At 38.0% G+C, this 25807-nt stretch overlaps 1 protein-coding gene across 8 annotated transcripts in view; it reads left to right on the top strand.

Annotated features, from left to right (window-relative positions):
- FYB2 (FYN binding protein 2) overlaps positions 1-25807 on the top strand; it is a 129562-nt gene that overhangs the window by 90042 nt on the left and 13713 nt on the right. For 3 of the 8 annotated variants that reach the window (XM_057500239.1, XM_057500241.1, XM_036911216.2), the window contains exons 10-15: positions 10998-11112; positions 11224-11264; positions 13726-13789; positions 14838-14936; positions 18900-18931; positions 20372-20432. In XM_057500239.1, coding sequence (XP_057356222.1) covers positions 10998-11112; positions 11224-11264; positions 13726-13789; positions 14838-14936; positions 18900-18931; positions 20372-20432 — 412 coding nt within the window. Of the gene's footprint in view, positions 1-10997; positions 11113-11223; positions 11265-13725; positions 13790-14837; positions 14937-16078; positions 18932-20179; positions 20290-20371; positions 20433-22840; positions 23003-25807 lie in introns of all 8 variants that reach the window. The other 5 variants (XR_008997015.1, XR_008997016.1, XR_008997018.1 and 2 more) reach the window with 5 other exon arrangements.

The raw sequence follows: 25807 nt of genomic DNA, 5'->3' as shown, positions 1-25807 counted from the left end.
TGGGATAATCACTTTGGAAAATTGTTTGGCACTATCTGTTAAAGCCCAACACATGCATATCCTATGACCTACCAGTTCCACACCTGCTCTTATACCCAACAGAAATACATGCTTCAGTTTAGCAGATATATACAAGACGGTCATAGCAGGACTTTCTCTAAACGCCTCAAACTGGGAACTGTCCAAATGTCCATCAAAAATAGAATGGATAAATGTAATATATTCACACAGAATAGATAGTTATGGGAATGAACAGATAACAACTATATGCAACAACAGAGGTGAATCTTACAACCATACTAAATGAAAGTAGGGACACCAAAGAGCACTTTCTGAATGATTCCATTAATATAAAGTTCAAAAATAAGCAGAATTTACCTCTTGTATTAGAAGTTAAGATAGGGAATAATGACCACAAAAGAGCACACGATGGGTGCTCTGGGACACTGGCAATGCTGTGCTTCTTGATCCATGTGCTGTGTGCATGAATATGTTCAATTTGGAAAAATTCATTAAACTGTCCTCTTATGACGTGTGCCGTTCCCTGTACGTTATACTGCAAGTAGAATTTAAAACATACTAGGGCAACTGTTGACAGACAGACATAGCACATACACCTTCCAAATAACAGAAAAGAGGAAAACAGAATGTAGAAAGAAAAAGGAACCTCAAACAATCAAGAAAGAGGAAGATGATGAGGGGGGAAAAAAACAGCACAAATAAAAAGTATGTAATAAGAGAGTAGGTATAAATCTTATGAAATAAGATATATTTATATTTATAATTATCAGTAAGCACTGTAAATTTAATACATAAAACTCTATTTAAAAGACATATGCATCCAAATAATTCAATATTTTAAAATATATATATTTGAGTGCTTTTATGTACCCAGCATTGTTCTAGGTACTGGGGGTACAGCAATGAACAAAACAGACAAAAATTCCTATCCTCTTAGAGGTTACATTCTAGTCAAAGGAGACAGATAATATATATATAAACAGTAAAATACCCACAATGTGGAATGGTAGTAAATGTTAGAAAAAAATCTAAGCAAGGAAAAAGAAGTAGGGAGGAAGGTGGAGGCGGTAAATGTTGCAATTTTAAAATGCTTATACATGACTTCAAAGACATAAAGTAGAGGACGACAGCCATGTGTATGTAGGATAAGAATGTTCTGCTCTGGGGAGAAGGGAAAAGGAGCGCAGATATCCTGAGGCTGGAGCCGACTAGGTGGGCTGGCAAAACAGCGGAGGCTGTTGTGGCTGGAACAGAGTGACTAGAGGAGTGTGGAAGGGGAGGTCAGAGAGAGAACGAGGGGCCAGACAGTGAAGGGGCTTTTGTAGACTACTGCAAGAGTTTTGGCATTTATTCTAACTGAGTTTTTTAAAAACCAATGAAAAATTTTGAGCACAAAAACAGAATGATCTGACTTGCATTTTAAAGAATAATCTGTGAACGAAAACTGTAGAAGAATAAATTGGGGGACCTGTTAGGAATTTGCTGCAATAACTTAAGTGTGAGATGGTGGTAGCTTGGAGGTGGGTACTAGGGAAAAATTGTTGAGATGTGTTCAGTATGTAATTAGAAAGTAGAGAAAGGAGTCCAGGATGTCTTCAAGGTTTTGGACCTGAACTGTGAAAGGATGGGCTGATACTCTTTATTGAGGTTCAGGGAAGAGCAAATTTGCAGAGAGAAACTATGGGTTTGGTTTAGAACATAGTATGTTTAAGAAACCAAATGGAAGTAGTGTGAAGGCTGATGGAATACCTAGAATTCATGAGAGATGTGTAAGATAGAGATATAAATTTGGGAATTGTCTGTGGTTTTAAAATGAAACCAGACATTTGACATTTGCCTCAGCCAAAAGGAAGAAGGAAGAAAAAAATTGCCCCAAACTAAGAATTTTTTTTTTTTATTGAAGGGTAGTTGACACACAGTATTACATTAGTTTCAGGTGTACAACACAGTGATTCAACATTTATATACATGATAATTCTAGGTACCAGCTATCACCATACCACGTTGTTACAATATTTTGACTATATTCCTTATGCTATACATTACATTCCAGTTACTTATTTATTTTACAATTGGAAGTGCGTGTATATATATATATATATACATATATATACATATATATATATGTATATATATATATATATATATATACTTTGTGAGGGCATCTCTCATATTTATTGATCAAATGGTTGTTGACAACAATAAAATTCTCTATAGGGGGGTCAATGCTCAATGCACAATCATTAATCCACCCCAAGCCTAATTTTCGTCAGTCTCCAATCTTCTGAGGCATAACAAACAAGTTCTTACATGGAGAACAAATTCTTACATAATGAATAAGTTACATAGTGAACAGTACAAGGGCAGTCATCACAAACTTTCGGTTTTGCTCATGCATTATGAACTCTAAACAGTCAGTTCAAATATGAATACTCATTTGGTTTTTATACTTGATTTATATGTGGATACCACATTTCTCTCTTTATTATTATTATTTTTAATAAAATGCTGAAGTGGTAGGTAGATACAAGATAAAGGTAGAAAACATAGTTTAGTGTTGTAAGAGAGCAAATGTAGATGATCAGGTGTGTGCCTGTAGACTATGTGTTAATCCAAGCTAGACAAGGGCAATAAAACATCCACGTATGCAGAAGATTTCTATCAGACGGGGGGGTGAGGTTCTAAGCCTCACCTCTGTTGATCCCCAATTTCTCACCTGATGGCCCCCCTGCGACTGGGCCTGTCTTAGGTTGTTCCTCCCTTGAGGAATCTTACCCGTCTCTGGCTAACCAGTCATCTTCCAAGGCCATACAGGGAAATGTAAAGTTGGTAAGTGAGAGAGAAGCCTTATCGTTTGAAAAGGTTAGCTTTTTACTTCTTTGCATATTTATGCCCTGTGGCTCCTATGCCCAGTATTTGTCTTGAGGTGTCTTTACCCCTTGGAAGAATTATGATACTCGGTAAATTCGCTATATGGCATGAATTCTATTTAAGGGTTGTAATTAGGAAGGAAGAAGAAAAGCTATAGAAGTAGCAGGCGGAAGAAAACCTGGGGAGATTGATTATTTCTTTGACATACTTTCTTGTAGAGTAACTTCAGCATGTATAGTTTTTAAACTACTAAGTAAATTGTGCACACACATTAACATAATAGGAGTACAGTTACGTAACCAAAGCATACCTGTAATTACCAGCCATCTCCAGTGAAACCAAGAAAACCAGTTAGGCACCTTAAGCATTTGTGAAAACTTATCTATGATATGGTGGATAATGTCCAACTGAACTTGAACAGTCTGAGAGAATTCAGGTAAATTAAAACAACCCATTCCTGGGGACTGTTCACATCCCATATGTTCTTTTAACAGTAAATAGTCTGTAGTTGTAAGATTTTGGAGCACTACAATTTGCACTTCTCCTAATTCTTGATTGAGTTCCAACAGTATAGATCCAGTCAAATTTGTTCTTTTACTGCATGCACAGGCCAGCTTAGATATCTCCTTCTTCATTCCCATGGCAAGTCCAGGAATTGGTGGGATGAGTGCATCTACACCTGTAGCAGTGCATGGATCTTTGTTGGGGTTTTTTTGATGATCATCTTCTGGCATGAGTCCTCCCGAGAGTGCTGATGTTGAAAGTTCTTTTTCATATCGTATCTTAGTTCATTTTGGGGGTAGCCCAATTAGGCTTTGATCCTCTGTATAAACACAAACAGACCCTTTGCCTACACTTTTATATGCCCTTTATATCATTGTGTAGAGCTCATTGGAGGTCACCACACAGGAACTGCTTTTTTTTTTTTTAACATTAATCTACACTTACATGACGAATACTTTGTTTACTAGGCTCTCCCCTATACCAGGTCCCCCCTATATACCCCTTTACAGTAACTGTCCATCAGTGTAGCAAAATGTTGCAGAATCACTACTTGTCTTCTCTGTGTTGTACAGCCCTCCCCTTTCTCCCACCCCCCTATGGATGCTAATCTTAATACCCCCCTTTTTCTCCCCCCCTTATCTCTCCCTACCCACCCATCCTCCCCAGTCCCTTTCCCTTTGGTACCTGTTAGTCCATTCTTGAGTTCTGTGATTCTGCTGCTGTTTTGTTCCTTCAGTTTTTCCTTTGTTCTTATACTCCACAGATGAGTGAGATCATTTGGTATTTCTCTTTCTCCGCTTGGCTTGTTTCACTGAGCATAATACCCTCCAGCTCCATCCATGTTGCTGCAAATGGTAGGATTTGCCCTTTTCTTATGGCTGAGTAGTATTCCATTGTGTATATGTACCACATCTTCTTTATCCGTTCATCTATCGATGGACATTTAGGTTGCTTCCAATTCTTGGCTATTGTAAATAGTGCTGCGATAAACATAGGGGTGCATTGCTCTTTCTCATACTTGATTGCTGCATTCTTAGGGTAAATTCCTAGGAGTGCAATTCCTGGGTCAAATGGTAAGTCTGTTTTGAGCATTTTGATGTACCTCCATACTGCTTTCCACAATGGTTGAACTAATTTACATTCCCACCAGCAGTGTAGGAGGGTTCCCCTTTCTCCACAGCCTCGCCAACATTTGTTGTTGTTTGTCTTTTGGATGGCAGCCATCCTTACTGGTGTGAGGTGATACCTCATTGTAGTTTTAATTTGCATTTCTCTGATAATTAGCGATGTGTAGCATTTTTTCATGTGTCTGTTGGCCATCTGTATTTCTTTTTTGGAGAACTGTCTGTTCAGTTCCTCTGCCCATTTTTTCATTGGGTTATTTGTTTTTTGTTTGTTGAGGCGTGTGGGCTCTTTATATATTCTGGACGTCAAGCCTTTATCGGATGTGTCATTTTCAAATATATTCTCCCATACTGTAGGGTTCCTTTTTGTTCTATTGATGGTGTCTTTTGCTGTACAGAAGCTTTTCAGCTTAATATAGTCCCACTTGTTCATTTTTGCTGTTGTTTTCCTTGCCCGGGGAGATATGTTCAAGAAGAGGTCACTCATGTTTATGTCTAAGAGGTTTTTGCCTATGTTTTCTTCCAAGAGTTTAATGGTTTCGTGACTTACATTCAGGTCTTTGATCCATTTTGAGTTTACTTTTGTATATGGGGTTAGACAATGGTCCAGTTTCATTCTCCTACATGTAGCTGTCCAGTTTTGCCAGCACCATCTGTTGAAGAGACTGTCATTTCACCATTGTATGTCCATGGCTCCTTTGTCAAATATTAATTGACCATATATGTCTGGGTTAATGTCTGGATTGTCTAGTCTGTTCCATTGGTCTGTGGCTCTGTTCTTGTGCTGGTACCAAATTGTCTTGATTACTATGGCTTTATAATAGAGCTTGAAATTGGGGAGTGAGATCCCTCCTACTTCATTCTTCTTTCTCAGGATTGCTTTGGCTATTCGGGGTCTTTGGAGGTTCCATATGAATTTTTGAATTATTTGTTCCAGTTCATTGAAGAATGTTGCTGGTAGTTTCATAGGGATTGCATCAAATCTGTATATTGCTTTGGGCAGGATGGCCATGTTGACGATATTAATTCTTCCTAGCCACAAGCATGGGATGAGTTTCCATCTGTTAGTGTCCCCTTTAATTTCTCTTAAGAGTGACTTGTAGTTTTCAGAGTGTAAGTCTTTCACTTCTTTGGTTAGGTTTATTCCTAGGTATTTTATTTTTTTTTATGCAATTATGAATGGGGTTGTTTTCCTGATTTCTATTTCTGTTGGTTCATTGTTAGTGCATAGGAAAGCCACAGATATCTGTGTGTTGATTTTGTATCCTGCAACTTTGCTGTATTCCGATATCAGTTCTAGTAGTTTTGGGGTGGAGTCTTTAGGGTTTTTTATGTACAGTATCATGTCATCTGCAAATAGTGACAGTTTAACTTCTTCTTTACCAATCTGGATTCCTTGTATTTTTTTGTTTTGTCTGATTGCCGTGGCTAGGACCTCCAGTACTATGTTAAAGAACAGTGGGGAGAGTGGGCATCCCTGCCTAGTTCCTGATCTCAGAGGAAAAGCTTTCAGCTTCTCGCTGTTCAATGTAATGTTGGCTGTGGGTTTTTCATAGATGGCCTTTATTATGTTGAGGTACTTGCCCTCTATTCCCATTTTGCTGAGAGTTTTTATCATGAATGGATGTTGAACTTTGTCGAATGCTTTTTCAGCATCTATGGAGATGATCATGTGGTTTTTGTCTTTCTTTTTGTTGATGTGGTGGATGATGTTGATGGACTTTCGAATGTTGTGCCATCCTTGCATTCCCTGGGATGAATCCCACTTGGTCATGGTGTACAATCTTTTTGATGTATTTTTGAATTCGGTTTGCTAAAATTTTGTTGAGTATTTTTGCATCTACGTTCATCAGGGATATTGGTCTGTACTTTTCTTTTTTGGTGGGGTCTTTGCCTGGTTTTGGTATTAGGGTGATGTTAGCTTCATAGAATGAGTTTGGGAGTATCCCTGCCTCCTCTATTTTTTGGAAAACTTTAAGGAGAATGGGTATTATGTCTTCCCTGTATGTCTGATAAAATTCTGAGGTAAATCTATCTGGCCCGGGGGTTTTGTTCTTTGGTAGTTTTTTGATTACCGCTTCAACTTCGTTGCCGGTAATTGGTCTGTTTAGATTTTCTGTTTCTTTCTGGGTCAGTCTTGGAAGGTTGTATTTTTCTAGGAAGTTGTTCATTTCTCCTAGGTTTCCCAGCTTGTTAGCTTATAGGTTTTCATAGTACTCTCTAATAATTCTTTGTATTTCTGTGGGGTCTGTCATGATTTTTCCTTTCTCATTTCTGATACTGTTGATTTGTGTTGACTCTCTTTTCCTCTTAATAAGTCTGGCTAGAGGCTTATCTATTTTGTTTACTTTCTCAAAGAACCAGCTCTTGGTTTCATTGATTTTTGCTGTTGTTTTATTCTTCTCAATTTTATTTATTTCTTCTCTGATCTTTATTATGTCCCTCCTTCTGCTGACCTTAGGTCTCATTTGTTCTTCTTTTTCCAATTTCGATAATTGTGACATTAGACCATTCATTTGGGCTTGTTCTTCCTTTTTTAAATATGCTTGGATTGCTATATACTTTCCTCTTAAGACTGCTTTTGCTGTGTCCCACAGAAGTTGGGGCTTAGTGTTATTGTTGTCGTTTGTTTCCATATATTGCTGGATCTCCATTTTGATTTGGTCATTGATCCATTGATTATTTAGGAGCATGTTGTTTAGCCTCCATGTGTTTGTGAGCCTTTTTGCTTTCTTTGTACAGTTTATTTCTAATTTTATGCCTTTGTGGTCTGAAAAGTTGGGTGGTAGGATTTCAATCTTTTGGAATTTACTGAGGCTCTTTTTGTGGCCTAGTATGTGGTCTATTCTGGAGAATGTTCCATGTGCACTTGAGAAGAATGTGTATCCTGTTGCTTTTGGATGTAGAGTTCTGTAGATGTCTATTAGGTCCATCTTTTCTAATGTGTTGTTCAGTGCCTCTGTGTTCTTACTTATTTTCTGTCTGGTGGATCTGTCCTTTGGAGTGAGTGGTGTGTTGAAGTCTCCTAGAATGAATGCATTGAATTCTATTTCCTCCTTTAGTTCTGTTAGTATTTGTTTCACATATGTTGGTGCTCCTGTATTGGGTGCATATATATTTATAATGGTTATATCCTCTTGATGGACTGAGCCCTTTATCATTATGTAATGTCCTTCTTTATCTTTTGTTACTTTCTTTATTTTGAAGTCTGTTTTGTCTGATACCAGAATTGCAACACCTGCTTTCTTCTCTTTGTTGTTTTCATGAAATATCTTTTTCCATCCCTTGACTTTTAGTCTGTGCATGTCTTTGGGTTTGAGGTGAGTCTCTTGTAAGCAGCATATGGATGGATCTTGCTTTTTTATCCATTGTATTACTCTGTGTCTTTTGATTGGTGCATTCAGTCCATTTACATTTAGGGTGATTATTGAAAGGTATGAATTTATTGCCATTGCAGGCTTTAAGTTTGTGGTTACCAAAGGTTCAGGGTTAGCTTCTTTACTATCTTACTGTCTAACTTAACTCGCTTGTTAAGCTATTATAAACATGGTCTGATGATTCTTTATTTCTCTCCCTTCTTATTCCTCCTCCTCCCTTCTTCATATGTTGGGTGTTTTGTTCTGTGCTCTTTTTAGGAGTGCTCCCATCTAGAGCAGTCCCTGTAGGATGCCCTGTAGAGGTGGTTTGTGGGAGGCAAATTCCCTCAATTTTTGTTTGTCTGGGAATTGTTTAATCCCTCCTTCATATTTAAATGATATTCGTGCTGGATACAGTAGTCTTGGTTCGAGGCCCTTCTGTTTCATTGCATTAAGTATATCATGCCATTCCCTTCTGGCCTGTAGGGTTTCTGTTGAGAAGTCTGATGATAGCCTGATGGGTTTTCCTTTGTAGGTGACCTTTTTTTTCTCTCTGGCTGCCTTTAATATTTTTTCCTTGCCTTTGATCTTTGCCATTTTAATTATTATGTGTCTTGGTGTTGCCCTCCTTGGATCCCTTGTCATGGGAGTTCTGTGTACCTCTGTGGTCTGAGAGGCCATTTCTTCCCCTAGTTTGGGGAAGTTTTTGGCAATTATTTCTTCAAAGACATTTTCTATCCCTTTTCTGTCTCTTCTCCTTCTGCTATTCCGATGATGCATATATTATTCCTTTTTGATTGGTCACTCAGCTCTCTTAGAATTCTTTCATTCCTGGAGATCCTTTTATCTCTCTCTGCATCAGCTCCTCTGCGTTCCTGTTCTCTGTTTTCTAGTCCATTAATGGTCTCTTGCATCTCGTCCATTCTGTTTTGAAGTCCTTCCAGAGCTTGTTTTATTTCTGTATTCTCCGTCCTTAGTTCTTGCATATTTCTCTGCAAGTCCATCAGCATGGTTATGACTTTTGTTTTGAATTCTTTTTCAGGAAGACTGGTTAAATCTATCTCCCCAGGTTCCTTCTCAGGGGAAGATGTAGCAGATGCCGAAGCTGTCTGGGTTAGTCTTGTCTGGATCAGATTTTTTTGCCTTTCCATGTTGACAGGTGCTATTGACTGTCAGCTGGGAGGGCCAAAATTTTCACTTGCTACTGGCCTTTCTTTACTGGGACAACTGCGACCTCTAGTGGCTTGTGTTGGGTAATTGCGAGTAGGCTGGGTCTTTGTGTCTTGCCTGGCCGATATGGATGGATCTCCCTTTCTGTGGGCGGGGTTTACCTTAGGCTGTTTCTCTGCTTTCGCAGCGCCCGGAAGGGGTTGGGGGGGCTGTTTGGCTGTTTACCTCCGTGAGGGGTCTCAGAGCTGTTGCCCAGGGGGTTAGTGCGCCCGGTTTTCCCTGTAATTTCCTGCCACTGGGCTGTGACCTATGCTGTTTCCGTCCAGCTGTTATTAAGACTTTCAAAAAGCCTCCGCTTTTCTTTGTCACAGGGGCATCAGCTTCAGCACCCGCTCAGAGGTCTTGCTGCCCTATTTCATTAGTTACCAGCCCTCTACGCATGCACTGTGACTGCGCTCTGGTGGGGGTGGCTGGGGCTGGGTGTTTAGCCGTCCTGGGCTCCGTCTCCCTCCCGCTCTGCCTATTCTTCTCCCGCCGGGAGCTGGGGGGAGGTGTGCTCGGGTCCCGCTGGGCCGGGGCTTGTATCTTACCCCTTTCACCAGGCGCCGGGTTCTCGCTGGTGTAGTTGTATTCTGTCTGTTGTCCTGTGTCTTCTGGTCTCTCTTTTAGGATTAGTTGTATTTGTTGTATTTTCAAAAATACATATGTTTTTGGGAGGAGATTCCCACTGTCCTACTCACGCTGCCATGTTGGCTCCGCCTCCCCCAAACTAAGAATTAAGCAACAGTGCTTGTAGCATCTTTGTTTTATGCTAGAGAAAGTTTCTTCTTTTTTCTTAAGGAAAAGCAGGATCTCATACCCCTGGGAGGTAACATTCATTAAGATGGTTTGGGGCCTACAGGCTCTTGACTTATCAGAGGATAAAATCTGGTTGGCTTGGTTCATTTAGTTAATAGACACAAGTCAATTTGCTTATTGTTTATCAGATGTATTACTTATTTCTGATAAGTACTTCATCTGAAAAATGGTTCTGAATCACTTGTGCCCTAAATATTAACCTATGCCAACTAATAAAAAGGTGGCAGTTTTATGGTTATAACAATTGTACAGCTCTATGAAATAAACCAGCATCTAAGTTTAGCAGGCTAGCTACTTGTGAAATAATCCCTGTACATTTTTCAACCTGGTACATTATCTTCTAGCTAATCCCATCATTAATGAATGAGAAATGCTGATATGCTCAATCAACTTGTCTAAGAAATTTTAAGAAAAATTGCCACAAAACTGGATAAGGTCATCTTGATGTAAAGAAGGGCCTGTAGGCCCCAAACCATCTTAATGAATGTTACCTCCCAGGGGTATAAGATCCTGCTTTTCCTTGTGAAAAAAGAAGAAACTTTCTCTAGCATAATACAAAGATGCTACAAGCACTGTTGCTTAATTCTTAGTTTGGGGCAATTTTTTTTCTTCCTTCTTCCTTTTGGCTGAGGTGAATGTAAAATGTCTGGTTTCATTTTAAAACCACAGACAATACCCAAATTTATATCTCTATCTTAGACATCTCTCATGAATTCTTTCATGAGGAAATTGTCTTTATCCTAGAGAATTTCACCATTTGAGGTCAGGGGTTAAAAGAGAACCATCAAAGAAGAGGGAGGAGCTACTGCTACACCAGGTGACTAGCACCCTACATAAATATGTACTAATCCTTGCCACAGTCATGTAAGAATAGGTGTTAGAATCATTATCCCGATTTCAGAGAATCATAACTGCGATTCTGCAAGGTGAAGTAGTTTGTCAAAGCATCATACATAGCAAGATTATAATCCAGTTTTAGGATATTTAGTCTGCCTTTTCCTATTCTTGCCTCCATTGCTAGTGATGCATGTGAATGCATATATGATGGCATCTGATTAAATGTGCTACAGGGGTTTCTCTGCTTTCCTTACAGGTGAGTATGTGAAGGCCTTGGAGGTCACTAAGGAAACCCCAGGCCAAGAGGTCTGTAAACCAGGTTCCACCTCAGAGGAGACATACGATGATGTTGAATACCCCAGGAGACAGGGGTAAGTATATTCCAGCCCTCCTGAAATGTGGTAACACTTTAAATAAATGTGCTGAGACTTTACATATATAATACAACTAGTTAATGGCCTTTGGATCTTTTCTTCCCACAGACCAAAGTCAGACTTCTCTAACTCATTTGCCTCAGAAAATGGTACGTATAAGAAGATATTTGAAACTGACAGTAGAAATTGCTTAGGGCTTCTGTGGCTGACTCATGATAAGATGTCTTTTATGTGTGTGTATTTATTTTTTAATAATTCCGATTGGGCAGAATGATGGTAAGCCAAGAGGAGTGGTCCAAGGTATGTGCTAATAAGTGCATTTATAAGAGCAAAAGTGATGATGCTAGTTATGCGGCTCCTGTGGCAAAAAAAAGCATCCTGGCTGTGAAGTCACTTCCTTCCTCATCTCTTCATGATGCAAGTCTGCTTATAGGAATGTTTTTACTTAAAACACTTTCATGGCTTCCCAATACTTTTAAGATCGGCTTTTGCATGCATGATCTAGAGGCCTTGACTGGTTTGCCCCACCTGCCTCTGCAGCCTCTTCTCACACGCTACTCAGTCTTCATCTCTGAGATCCAGTCATGCTGAACTTTTCTTAGCTTCTCTGACTTGCCAGGTCCCACTGCACGACATTTGCTACTCCCTCTTCCTGGAATGTTCTTCCTCCCTGTGTCCTTTTGCTATGTGAATCTTCATCTTCCTGTGATCTCAGCTCAATCATTATTCCCCCAGGGAATATTCTCCTTGGTGTAACAATCTCATCAACCTCATAGTACCATGGCCCTTTTTCTAATAGCACTTGTCACAGCTATAATTTTATATTTATGTACTTCTTCAATTAACAAGAGTCTTCCCTTCTAGACTGTCACCATCTTTAAGTTTACTGTTTTTTCTAGCCCCTGACAAATGCCAGGTACATGTTAGATATTCAAAATATAGTTGTTGGATGAATGGATAAAGCAGTAATGGAAGAGAGATAATCAAATGCTCCTCTAGTTGTTTTTGTTCTTCTTAGAATGTCAGGATTTTGGATGGAGAAAACAACCTTAGAGATCATTAAACCCAGTACTCTTATTTTATTAAGAAAACTAAGGCACAGAAGCTAGTGACTTCTAAAGTCAGTGAGTGTGAGTTAAGTTTTAAACTTGAAAATCCTCCATTGCCAGAGTGGACTCAAAATACATCTGTGTATATTAAGCTTATGTGTTGGGCTTGGCTAAAGCCGTGCTATGAAAGGAAAGATGATTCAAAATGTGTTGGTTCTCCATTATTTCCTCAACAGTCAGCACAATGTCTGATGTTTAGTAGACTCTGATTATTATATATGAAATTGAAATGGCAAGGTTAGAAGGAAGGAATCTGTTGGGAGAATATATTTTCAAATGATATATCCAATAAGGGGCTAATATCCAAATACATAAAGAACTCATACAATCCAACACCAAAAAAACCAAATAATCCAATTAAAAAATGGGCAGAGGACCTGAATAGACATTTCTCCAAAGAAGATACACAGATGGCCAACAGACACACGAAAAGATGTTCCACATCACTAGTCATCAGGGGAATGCAAATCAAAACCAAATGAGCTATCACCTCACACTGGTCAGAATAGCTACTATCCAAAAAAGTAGAAATAACAAGTGTTGAAGAGGATGTGGAGAAAAGGGAATCCTCCTAAACTGTTGGTGGGATGTAAACTGGTGCAGCCACAGAGGAAAACAATATGAAGTTTCCTCAAAAAACTAGAAATAGAAATATCATACAACCCAGCAATTCCACTTCTGGTAATTTACTCAAAGGAAACAAAATCACCAACTCAAAAAGATATATGCACACCTATGTTCACTGCAGCATTATTTACAATATTGAGCCAAGATATGGAAGTAACCCCAGTGTCCACTGATAGGTGAACGGAAAAATAAGATGTATATGTATATACAATGGAATATTACTTAGCCATAAAAAAGAAGGAAATCTTGTCATTTGTGACAATTCAGATGGACCTAGAGGGTATCATGCTAAGCAAAGTAAGTCAGATAGAGAAGACAAATACCATGATTTCACTTAATGTGGAATCTAAAAAAAAAAAAGAAAAAGAAATGAAAAGACCCATAAAAACTAACAGACTGTTGGTTATCATAGGGAAGGGAGTTGGAGAATGGGCAAAATAGGTGACCAGATACCTTGGTATGGTAAACAGGGGGTAACTACACTTACCACAGTGAGCATTTAGAAATGTACATAATTATCAAGTCACTATGTTATACATCTGAAAGCAATATAATATTGTAAATCAACTATATTTCAATTTTTAAAAATCATAAGAGGATTGAATCTCTTGATAAACCAATCCTATTTGACTAAATTAGATCACTTGAATCAGGGGTGGTGGAAGCAAATATTAATTTTTCACTTGTACATATTAGAGAGGTGTAATTGTTTTTATCATATGCTTGTAAAAACGTGCATATATTTCAGTAAAGACTACTTAACAAACAAAAGATCAAAGTACCTAGTACCTGGTATGTATCCAATAATTTTTTGTTAAATGTGAATCTGAACTATTGTCATTATTATGAATGAAAAACTTTTTTCTTATTTCAGAAGAAAATAGTGAAGAAATGTATGAAGATGTCTACAAAACAAAGAGCAACTACTCAACAATAGAGTGAGTTTGTCTCTTTCTTGGCCTTGTAGCAAATAGTGAAAACCAGAGTTTAAACAACAAACCGCTTACCCTGCACCCCACCATCTTTAGGGAGGGTTTCATTGAGAGTGGAGAAGAACCATTGTAATGCTACCTTGTGATGGATAGGACAGTTTTAATTGTGTATAATCATATGCTATTATTTTTAATCATACTGCTTTCTATTTTGAGAAAATGTACATCTCCCAGAGCAGAGGATTTTGATATTGTGTTGAGAAATAAGTGAAAAAGCAGAAGTAACTATCAATAAGACTCGCTTCACTTCTACAGTAGCATTTCCAGAAAGAAATCAATGATTATAACTTACCTGTGTCTTTGCAAGTTATTAAGACGGTCTCTGAGCTTTGGGCTTACTTTAATATCAAATAATTCAGTATTATCAAGAATAATATTTGTTCACATGGGCATTATTCATCAAGTTTAGTTTTTAGGGGCACATTGTGGCAAGGAAAACAGCAGTGGTCAAAAGCAACTGGATGGTTGAAGGGAAAAGAGGGGATCCATGCTAGGGGGGATGATGTAGGTGCATCATCTCCTCTCTTTACCCCCCAAAAAACTCAAAAACATATTTGGAAAAATTGTAATAATCAACTGGGCAGTAATTGTACCACCACTGTTGTTTTATTATTCAGTAAATTAAAAATCAGTGATGTGAATTTTACGATCCAGGAATTCCTATAATGTATTTCTAGAATAGTCCATAAGCTGTTTTTCTGAGTCACCTTCTCTAAAAGGAAGACTGCTCCATAAACTGGTCATGGAGGCCATTTGGGGTAGATGAAAATTTGTACTGAAATATAATAATTCTCTTCATAGTTGACTGGTAGGTACTACTTCATATTGGTCTCTAAACAAATTAGAGTGTAGACTTGCTAAGGCATTTTCTCGCTCTTTCTTGAGTGGGGTGTGTTTTGGAAAGGAAATTGAAGCCTCTGATATTTTTTACTACAACAGTCTTCCATCTCTAATACTCTCTCAAATGTTATTTGTATCCTCTGATTCCTCTTAGTTTAGATGGAAAACAAACACTTAAAAGACTACAGAAGTTCTTCAAGAAAGAAAAGGATAGATTTAAAATGAGGAAAACCAAGTCGAAAGAAAATGTAAGGTAAAAAGTCCCTTTTTATTTTTCTTTCCAGGAAAGGATTAACAGTGCTAGCCTGGTAATTACACAGCTTGATATCCTCCACCCTTTTCTTAAAAGCACTGAAGGGAATATCAGAAACTAAAACCAAAGGCCCTGGTTAACACCTACCTCCTTCTTGCCAATTTTTGAGTGAATCACATCCATACATACTAATAAGAAAGTGATAATGTCCTTTTTGAAAAAAATTTATGAGAAAGGGTTGTAAACAGGGTAGAGGGAAAGTCTTAAGTCTGGAAAGGAAACTTTGCTCTTCACCCTTGGCATATATTCCTGTTGTTTTCACTAAGCATTATGTTATTAATTCCACCCTTTTATGCTTACTTAGCCCTAAAAGTTCCAGTGGTTTATCTACACTTTTGTATTCTAATTTGCCTCTCTTGAAAGAGGCAATGTGTGGAGAGGAGAAATACACTTTTCAGCTGAATGGTTCATATATCTCAAAGTCTTACACCTAGAAAGGACCCTCCAAGATCACCCTAGCTAATCGCCTGTATTGAGAAGGTTACAGATTCACCAGCAGCAAAAGAGATGAGGGCCTGGATTCTGGATTCTGGTTTCAGCAATTCCATTTACTCAGTGTGCAACTGTAGGCAAATCGCTTTCTTTTTGCACCTATGACTCCAAAGTTCCCTTTTGCGTAAAATGGAAGGGAGACTGGGTAGTCTCTGGTGGCACTTCTAATATATAGATATAGACAATACAGATAGAGACATAGATCTGTATTTTATGAGGGCAGGGGATCATAAAATAATTTGCCCAAGGCCATTACATATATTGACGTGGAATGTTACTGTACCTTAAAGTTCTTTTCAATCATAAAACCTCAGAGTTGCATGTTTTTTAAGTCCAATTGTCTGTTGGATCTAGATCTACTAAGAGATCCAACAGAATATGGGGTTTATAAATTATAGTACTGATCACAGAAGAATAGGAAGTTTAGCTCCAGTGGCCAGTGAGAACTACGCACAGAGGCACACCCCAGCTTTCACAGTTAGACGTTTCTGACAAAATATCATTAGCATGATGCCTGCAGTCCCTTCAAAATTTGATCCAAGTGAAAATGCTGATGTTTTTAAAATGCAAATCTGATTTCCTTTTCTTAGAACTTTGGAGTCAGTGACTCCTTACAACTTCTGCAACAAATATCCAGTCTCTTTCCATACTAAGTAAATGCTCTTATGGCTCCCCTCTATTAGTCCATTCCATGTAACTCAGATTTCCCCTCCTTACCACCCTGTACACATACCCCACAGATCTGACTCTGCCATGGTGTTTCCTGCCTTCTTGCTTTAACCATGACATTCTCTTGGTTTGGAATGCACCTGCCCTCCTCCAGCCTCCCTTGATTTTCAAAGTTCTAGTCCACTTTTAAAATCTGGCCAAATATTATCCTTCCTTTGGTCAAATATGATGCCTTCCCTAAATCTCTCTACCCAAACCTGGATTACCTGTCTCTCTTCTGGGTTTCTGTAACATCCTGTGCACATCTTGTAACATCTTTTAGTACTGAGAAACCCTTTTCTGGAGAGTCAGAGAATCTCAGGGTAAGAAGAGAAATCCATGTTACGTTCTTCAACACACTAAACAAGCCTCTCTGCACATTTCCTCCTAAGTCAAATTTAAATCTCTGTGATTGCACACCTCTATAAAAGAGAAATTCACTACCTGCAGAGAAAGATCTTCCATCTTTAGGAAGATCTATTAAGATTTTCTTCTCTTAAATTTCGCCAAAATTTGCCTCTCTACCTTAATTTTTTAATTATTAGCATGTACGTATGCCAAGATAACATGGACTTTTAAAAAATTACCTTTTGGGGAACCTTTTGATTGAGAGCTCCTCTGAACATCAACTCCTAATTTATTGCCTTTAGAAGGAGCTTGCAACCATTGAAATGTGACATTTAAAAAGAACAAGGGTTATCTTAATTAAAAATAAATAAATTTTTTTAAAGTTAAAAGAAAAAATCTTTAAAGATCAAAACATAAATAAAATAAAAAGAGTAAGGGCTCTCAATTCTCTAAGATATATATATACTACCTATTAGGATAGTCATTAAATGGCCTGATTTAGGTATAAATAAACCAAGTATCAAATGCCACTGGTCTTACCTATGAATTTTGCATGGGCATTAGATGTTAAACACCTGTTCTCATTCCCTCTGTCCCAGACGCACTGACTTCCTTGCTCTTCTCTAAACAGGCCAGGCACACCCCAGCCTGAAGGTCTCTGCATTTGCTATTATTGCCTCCCTTACCCCAGATAACAATGTGGCTGGCTCCCTCACTACCTTCAGATTTCTGCTCAAGTCACCTTATCAGTGAAGCATTCCCTGATCATCTCAAAAATGACAAACAAACCCTCACTCCCAGCCCTCCTGCCCCCTTATCCTGCTGTTTTTCTCAATTGCATTTATCTCCACACATTCCCTTATGTGACAGAACATAAATGTCCTTTTTATTTGTCTCTACTGGAATCCCAGAGAGCAGGGATTTTGACTGTTTAATACACTGCTGTATCTCCAACATAAAGAACAGTATCTGGGACCTAACAAACACTCAATTAAATACCTGTTGAATGAATAAATGACCTAGAGAAATCATTCTAGATTTTTTATGGCCTTGGTTTCTGTTTAATGAGAAGCTACCAGTGCTCTGACCCAATCAAAATGGAAGAAGGGAACTGGGGTTAAGAAAGGTTTTCTTGCACAAGGGACCTTTGAGTGGAGATCCCAAGTATATGTGCTAACTAGTGTTGAGGGCAGGAAAGTGCAGTAAGTAACTTCCCAAGTGTTCTCTCTAATCCTCATGAAAACCCAGGAAATAAAAACTTTTTCTCCATTCCACAGATGAAAAACTGAGGCTTTGCAGTTATGTAACTCGCACAGAGTAAGTGGGTTAAGTTGCAGAACTGAGTAACATTCAGCTTTCTCAAACTCCAGTGACAAGTATTTCTTCTACTCTCCTGCATATCACAATTCTGACAGCATCCAGGCTGATCTTAAAGACACCCACTGCAGGGGTCACTGAGCATCAGCTTTGGCCCAGGTACATTCACTTGGGTGTGCTCATCCAAGCCTAACAGTAATGCTAGAAGATAGGAGCTGGTATTCATTTTAGAAATGAAGAAACTCAGGCTTACATAAAGCTTAGCTGATTTTTCTATAAGTGCTGTCCCTCTGGGCATTCCTTTATCATGTTCTTATCACAGTATTGTATTTACTTCTGGTCTCACTCACTAAATCCCAAACTACTTCAGGACAGAACAGTCTGATCATTTTGTACACCCCGCACATGGGCCCGGCCTATGGTGAGTGTCCCCAAAATACCTGTAGGACTGAACTTAACTGCTTAAAATACATGGATTTCTTGAAAAATTTGCTATCACATCATCCTTCCTTCCACGTGACCTCTTTAACTGTGAGATTTGAGGAGGACCAAACAATATGTGCCAACTGTCCTCTCCACTTAGCGCTTTACCATCTTCCATTTCCTCCTGGCCTGGAGTTTCCCTCAAGCCATCCCTTTGGCTTAAACATATACATAGGGTCCAGTAACTCCAGAGGGTTGTTCTCTCTCACCATGTTACCCCATGCTGGATGTATCTGATTGGCATCTTGGAAGGTTAGAAGGCAGAAACGGGGTCCTGTGACACAACAGAAAGGGCATGGCTGTGGCATAGCCTGAGGTTGTCTAGTTAAGGAAGGGAGTATAGATGGACCCTGGGGATTAAGTAGTTCATTTTAAAAAGGTTGGTGGGGCGGGGGGGTTGGGGGTTGGAAAGCAGTAATCAGAACAAAAGTGGAGGAAAAGTTTGCTTCAATTTTCCTAGAAACCTAGTCATCGATATGTTATTTGAGATGTATCAGCTAATCTTTGTGAACCTGACTTTTTTCTCTGAACCCTTTTGTGTCTTTTGTCAATCAGCAGTTCATTTTCCACTTCACTGCCTAATTTAGGTAAGTGACATTCAAGTATTGCTGACACAAAACTGCTCAATATTGGCATATTCAGGGGCAGGGAAAGAGAAGTAGTAATCCTTCCTGCATTCCACATTTAATGAAAAATTGATACACCACATCAAAGACCACATTTTACACACAGTATTGCTTACTTTGGGGAAGATGAGTAATGTTTCTCAAGTGCCTACTATATACTTGGCCTTTTAAAATCCCAAATAGATGCTATCTTTTTAGGGAGGCTGTGGGACCCACATCAGTGATCTGGGATTTGACCATAAGTCTCTCTGATTATAAAGCTCATGCATTTTACATTACACTGCACAGATTCTTGAAGTGTTTGGCAGCCAGATTACCCTAATTAAGACACAGTTAAGTTGAACGTGATCATGTTGCAGTATGCTAACTGAATCAAGGATGGGTCAACTGGAATATTGTTTGCTTTGCTATAAAATGGTGCACAAATTTCCACAGTGCCTGACACATAGTGTGCCCTTAATGCATGTTCAGTAAGTTGATTCTGTCAATAAAAGGGGACCATGTATTTTGCTGTTTGTTTTTGTGTATGGGTTCTAGCCATGGTGGCTACTTTAATTTCACTCTCACTTGGCAATTCAAATATATATTATATTCCACAAATATGAATTTGCTAAACTAAATAACAAATGAACATTATATAAACCCAGATTACAAGCTCCCAAAATACCCTTTGTCTACATTTTTAAAAAGCCAACTTATAATAGGTATGTATTGTACCTCATCCAAGTTTATGAGTAATTGAATATGAATTATGAATAATTATGCCAGAAGTTCTCAAAGTCATTTAGGTTGTAAATCATTTGAACATTAAGGAATTCTAAGTAGAGCACCAAGGACTGTGAATACCCTAAACTGAAAATGTCTAATTATAATTATGCACTAAGTCAGATTCAATTTTATGCAAGATTATTATAAAGAAATAGTTGTTAATGGTTTGAAATAAAAACCATGGAATATAGTTCAACATTAATATTCTATTAAACTGTTTTTCTCCCCTAGAAATTAGCAAAATCCCTCCCACTCTTACAGCAGTATAGCATTTTTGTCCAATTTCAGGATGACAGGAACCTAGGCTAAAAATGATTCTTTCAGCAACTAGTATTTTCTGGAAATCAGCATGAAATAAAATTGATTTATATATATATATATATATATATACATATTTGTTTGAGATACTAGAACATCTCACTAGCTTTTATTCCCTCACAGCTGAATTTCTTCCCCAATGGAGACTTTTTGTTCTTTGATCCTTCCAGCTTGTCTATATCTTATGATTAAATTTTAATAAAACAGACTTGGGGATGCACCTGGATAATTAGGTAATTGTGTATAATTTGGAAAGCCCAGGATTGTATAAATCATACCTAATAATGGACTGTTTTGATCCTATCTTGACTCTAGAACTTAGGTCTCCAGAAATCCTTATCTATGATGATGTGGACATAAGTGAAAAGGAATCAAAGTAAGTCGATTTACCTCATTGGTCACCCTTGTTGATAGTTAATCCACTTCCTGATGCTAAATACGGTTAGAGGGCCATCTCTTCAGATCCTTGGAGTCTGGATGAAAAGTCAACTTGGGATATTCTCCCCACTAAGAAGGGAAAACAATGAATCACATAGATGATCTAACAGTGGTAGGTGAGTCAAGTCACCAAAGCTTTGGAATATGTTTCTTGTCCTTGAACCTAAAGACTTGAAACTCACCTCAATACAACAAACACTTTTGAATAACCTCCTATGGACAAGGCAACAGGAAGGAGAGCAAGCACTATCTTACAGACCATAGGTCCTCAAAGACTAAATAACTACAAACCATCAAAAAAGAAACCACCCTGAAACCCAGTGCCCACTCCTGAGCTACTTGTTACAGGTCCTTCCCTCTCAAGTAAGGGGCTGAAAATAAAGGTCTCCTCTGCCCATCTTTGATTCATCCTTCTAAGCTCACTGCCATTGGGCTTCTGTTCCTACTATACCAGTGAACTTCGTTTTGGTAAGGTCCCTAGAACTTTCTTGTTAATCCAGCAGATACCTTTAAGCCCTTATCTTACTTCGCTATGCTATACCTTAAACTGTTCACTATGCCACCCTTCAAAGAAGAAAAATACTAACTTTCCCCTAGGTTTGTATGTTATCATTATTTTTTATTCCTCCTCATTGGCTGTTGCTCTTCCTATCAGTTTCTTATTTTTATATACATGGGAATTCTAATTCTGTCATTCATCTCTTAAAAATTGTATATTCCTCAGATTTCCTCTATCAGTTCTCTTCTGTTCTTTATATGTCCTTGAATGATCTCATCCACATATAGGACTTTAATTATAATCATTAAGGTAATAATATCAAAAATTATATTTTCAGATCAAATTTCTCTCTTCTACTCTAATAAGCGTCTGGGTAACTCTAGTTGAAACTCAAAATTCCATAATAACTCAGAATCTCAATTCTCCCCATCCAAATATGCTCCCTTTCTTCTAATCTCTATGTTGGTGATAGTTTCAGTCAACACAAAGTTGCCCAAACCAAAACCCTAGGCATTGTCCTTGACTCCTCCTCTCCTGCCCTGCACCCCCTTCTGCTCCAACAACTGTCAAAATGCTCCTATTTCTCCATCCCCACTGCACAGGGACAGTGCAGGCCCTCATTGTTTCTCAGCTGGATTACTGCAGCAACTCTCTGAACCATCTCACCATGCACTTCCACCTCTATTTTGTTGATTCTCCCAACTTCCTAAAATGCAAATGTGATACAAACCCACCACCCATTACCTTAAAATGTTCAGTGGTTGCTCACTGCTTTCTGAATAAAATTCAAACTGCTTTGGGAGACATAAAATTCATTCATGATCCAGTCCCTGGCAAACTCTCAGACTCACATGTACATTCCACTCACCCACCATTCCAGTGTTCCGTCCATACTGTACTGCTTGGAGTTCCTTGAACTCAAGTTTTGCAGCATTTCTAAACCTTTAAGATTTATTCCAACTTTGTTAATTCACTTAAGTATTTGTTGAGCTTGTACTATGTGTCAGGTACTGCTAAGTACTGGGTATAAAGTAGTGAACAAAATTTGTAATTCCTATTCCTATCTGGAGAAACAAATGAATGAATAAAAAATAAACCTGTAATTACATATTGAAACTTGGTTGCTTTGGATATTCTGAAAGAGCGTGGACAGAGACTGTGTTGGGAGGAGACTGACAGTCATTTTAGAGTAGGTCGCTGGAGAAGTTCTCTCCAAGGAGGTGAGAATGTAGAAACAAAAGAACGGTGCTATCTGAATTCCACTTTGCCATGCTTTTTGCCTGGTTATCTATTTTATCATTTAAAACTGAATTCGGGTTTTGCTTTCCTCAGGAAGCCCTCTCTGGCCTTACCTACTTGGGTTAGGTACTCCTTTGTATCAGAATATTTTTCTTATAGTTGTAGAGGACTTATTTCTTGCCTGTCTCCTTTAGATGGGAACTCCTGAGGTAGAGACTGTGGCTTTTGGATCTGTATCATGTGTCCTCATCAGTTAATAAAAAAGCACCTGCTTAAAAAAAATATATGGAAGCTCAGAGTAGGCAGTGCTTTCCATTATTTTGGGGATCAGAAAAGTCTCTGTGCCAGCTGAAGCAGGGAGGATAGGTAACATTTTGACAAGGAGAGTGGGGATCAAGGAGAGAGAAAGGGTTGGGGTGGTAGACAACTGTGTAAATGAAAAACACATATTTGGGAAGGTTCATTGGACCTTAACGAAAAAAGGTGTTTGTTACAAGCAGGAAAAGTAATTTGGCATGAGATGGAGGAGGTGTTAGAAGAGGAAATATAATTTGCCCTGGAATATCAAATTAGAGTTAAGAATGAATTCTTTCTCTTAAAAATTATAGGGCATTTGTACAAATTAAAAGAAAAGAAGAAACATATGTAAGTTGGAAAGCCTGATCAATTCCCCTGAACCCATCACTCAGCTTCAGAGTTAGAACACAACCATGCCTTGGCTTCTCCACCTGGCACCCATCCCCAGCCTGTCTCACTGCCCTTCCCCCAAGGTACACACTCTCCTACATTTTGTGTCTTTCATTTCCTATTCAAAACTTAGAGTGTTCTAACACAGATGATAAAAATATATAGTTTCATTTGGGATTTAAACATTTATAAAAATAGTATCATGTTATATATTCTTCAGTTTTTAAAGTAAAATCCGTGTTTTTTTAGCATTCATTTTTACTGTTCTATAATAATTCTATTGTGTGTGTGTGTGTGTGTGTGTGTGTGTATGTATGTATATATATCCCCCAACTTATCCATTCTCTTTAGTGGGTACTGGGGTAGTTCCAAATTTTTTGTACTTATAATACTGCAATAAATATTCATGTCTCCTGTGAGCACATGCAAGAATTTTTCTTGGAGATATATATACTTAGAAGGGTAAAGAAATGCAACTTATACAGGAATGCAAATTTATAAGAAAATGCCAATTAGCTTTCCAAAGGAGTTGTAACTACCAATTCATACTCTTCCCAAGCAGTACTAAGGGGAATGATCCACATTCTTACCAGTGCTTAGCACAGAGTTCTTAATTTTTGTCAATTGCATAGGTTTAAAATATTATCTCATTGTGGCATTAATTGCATTACCTTCATTACCAACAGGTTGAAACCCTTTTAATAAGTTTACTCACCACTCACGTCTTTCCTTCTGTAGAAGGCCTGTTCATGTTTTGCCTGTTTTTCTATTGGATGTCTGGTCTTTTTCTTATTCATTTAAAAATGAATATTTTATGCACATCTAGATACTACTTTCTCAGTTATGTGTTACAAATACCTTCTTCCATGTGGTAGCTTGCCTTTTCAACTTGCTTACTAATCTTATAATAGAAATTCTCAATTTTAATGTATTGAATTTATCAATTGATTATTGCATATCTTTTAAAGAAGTCTTTATCCCAAGATCATGAGATATTCTCCTGTTTTCTTCTAAAACTGTTAGAAGAAAATGCCTTCTACACTTAAACCTTAGATCTGGAACTGATTTTTGTATTTATAGTGAAGTAGAGATACAATTAAATTTTATTCCATATGGATAAATGTCCTAGCATGATTAATTGAATAGTCCCAACTTTCCCCACTGATCCACAATGCCGTCTTTGTCATACCAAGTTTCCGTCTGTCTGACGGTCTATCTCCATGATCTCTTTTCTGTTCCACTGTCATTTCTATCCTCTTTGCATTGTGGTCTGAAAAAGCAGGTAATATATTAGTAAACTAAGAAAGTAGTTGGTATCAATACCGTGACATGTTCTGACACGATTCATGCCTAGCATATGGTCAGTTTTTGTAAATGTTCCATGCACACGTTAGAAAAATACAATTTCTCTAATTGTCTGGTACAAGGCTCAATTTATGTCCTTTAAATCAAGTACATAATTGTTAAAATCTATAGATTTATGAATTTTTAGACGTTTCATCCAACAATATGTGAAAGAAGTGGTTGAAAGCCCACACAAAGGTGGAGGATTTGCTGGTTTCTTCCAGAAGTTCCATCGTTTGCTGTATATATTCTGAGGCTCTTCGATTAGTTGCATGAAAATTTAAGATATCTTCTACTGAATTGAATGTTTCTTCATTAAGTTGCAGTCATTCCTATCTTAATACTATTAATAACAAATAGTTTCATATAGCTCTTACTGTGGGTCAGTCACTGTTCATACATATAATATGTATGCATTCAATCTTCAATAATCCTGTGAAGTAGATATCATTCCAAGTTTTATAGATGACATACTGAGGCCCAAAGGTTAAGTTACTTACCTTAGCAAGCTCACACAAGTCAGAAGTGGTGGAACCGGGATTCATATCCAACCAACACGGACTCCCAATGTATTCTCTTTACTACTACACTATGCTTTATCTCCTAGTGATGCACTTTGTTTTAAAGTTTAATTTGCCTGATATTATATATCTATCTAACCTTTCATTTAGTATTTCCACAGTATACATTTTGATCCTTTAATTTTCTGTTTTCCACATTCTCATTCACTGTGTCTTGTATAAACAGCATAAAGAGCTGAATTTGCCTTTAAAAAAAAATCCATTATGACAATCTGTCTTACTTCCTACCTTGCCCTTGACCTGAAGTTCAGTCTTCTGAAATACTGTGGTGCTAATAAGCATTCTCCTCAGGACAAACTTGCCTTCTGTGTTTGCACACTGCTTAGACTACTGCTTTCTGGCTGGTTTCAGCTTACTTGGTGGAGGCTATTAGGGTACTATGTGCAGTACTTTAAAGTATAGCAATTTGTTAAAACAAAGTACTTTTATTCAAGATCTAGCAGTTTTGTATTAGGAGGGCCCTTTCAGAATACTCTGCCCTACTGCCAAGAGAGAAAGTCCAGAACTCTGAGCAAGACGACAATATAATTAGAGCCACACTTTAGGAAGAGTAATTGGACCCTTCTGCAGAATGCTTTGGAGGGAAAGTCTGAGTAGACAATCATTACAATCGCTCAGGTGAAAGATCAACATGTGTTCTGGGTGATGAAAGAAATGAAGGAGAGCAAATAATTGAAAAGAGAACATAAGTGGATTTGATTAAATTATGAAATCCTCAGGAAGAAATCATATTCTCATCTTTATTATCCAGCTTCTAATAATAGCACTTAAGACATACTATGAACCCAAGGAATATCTTATGAATATTTACCAAATTACATGGCCCTATCAAAGTCTGACCAATTTCTTTTCCATGTGATAGTGTAAATCTTCCATAGTTTGGCCTCCGAGACACCAATTATAAAAGGCATTTGTAGCAGATAGAACATGGATGGAAAGAGAATTTGGAATGGAAAGAGAGAG

This window comes from Manis pentadactyla, chromosome 4 (genome assembly GCF_030020395.1).
Source record: "Manis pentadactyla isolate mManPen7 chromosome 4, mManPen7.hap1, whole genome shotgun sequence".
In the NCBI taxonomy this organism is placed as follows: Eukaryota; Metazoa; Chordata; class Mammalia; order Pholidota; family Manidae; genus Manis; species Manis pentadactyla.
The sequence above is the reverse complement of the archived record's forward strand: the minus strand, read 5'-3'. Positions and strand labels throughout refer to the sequence as shown.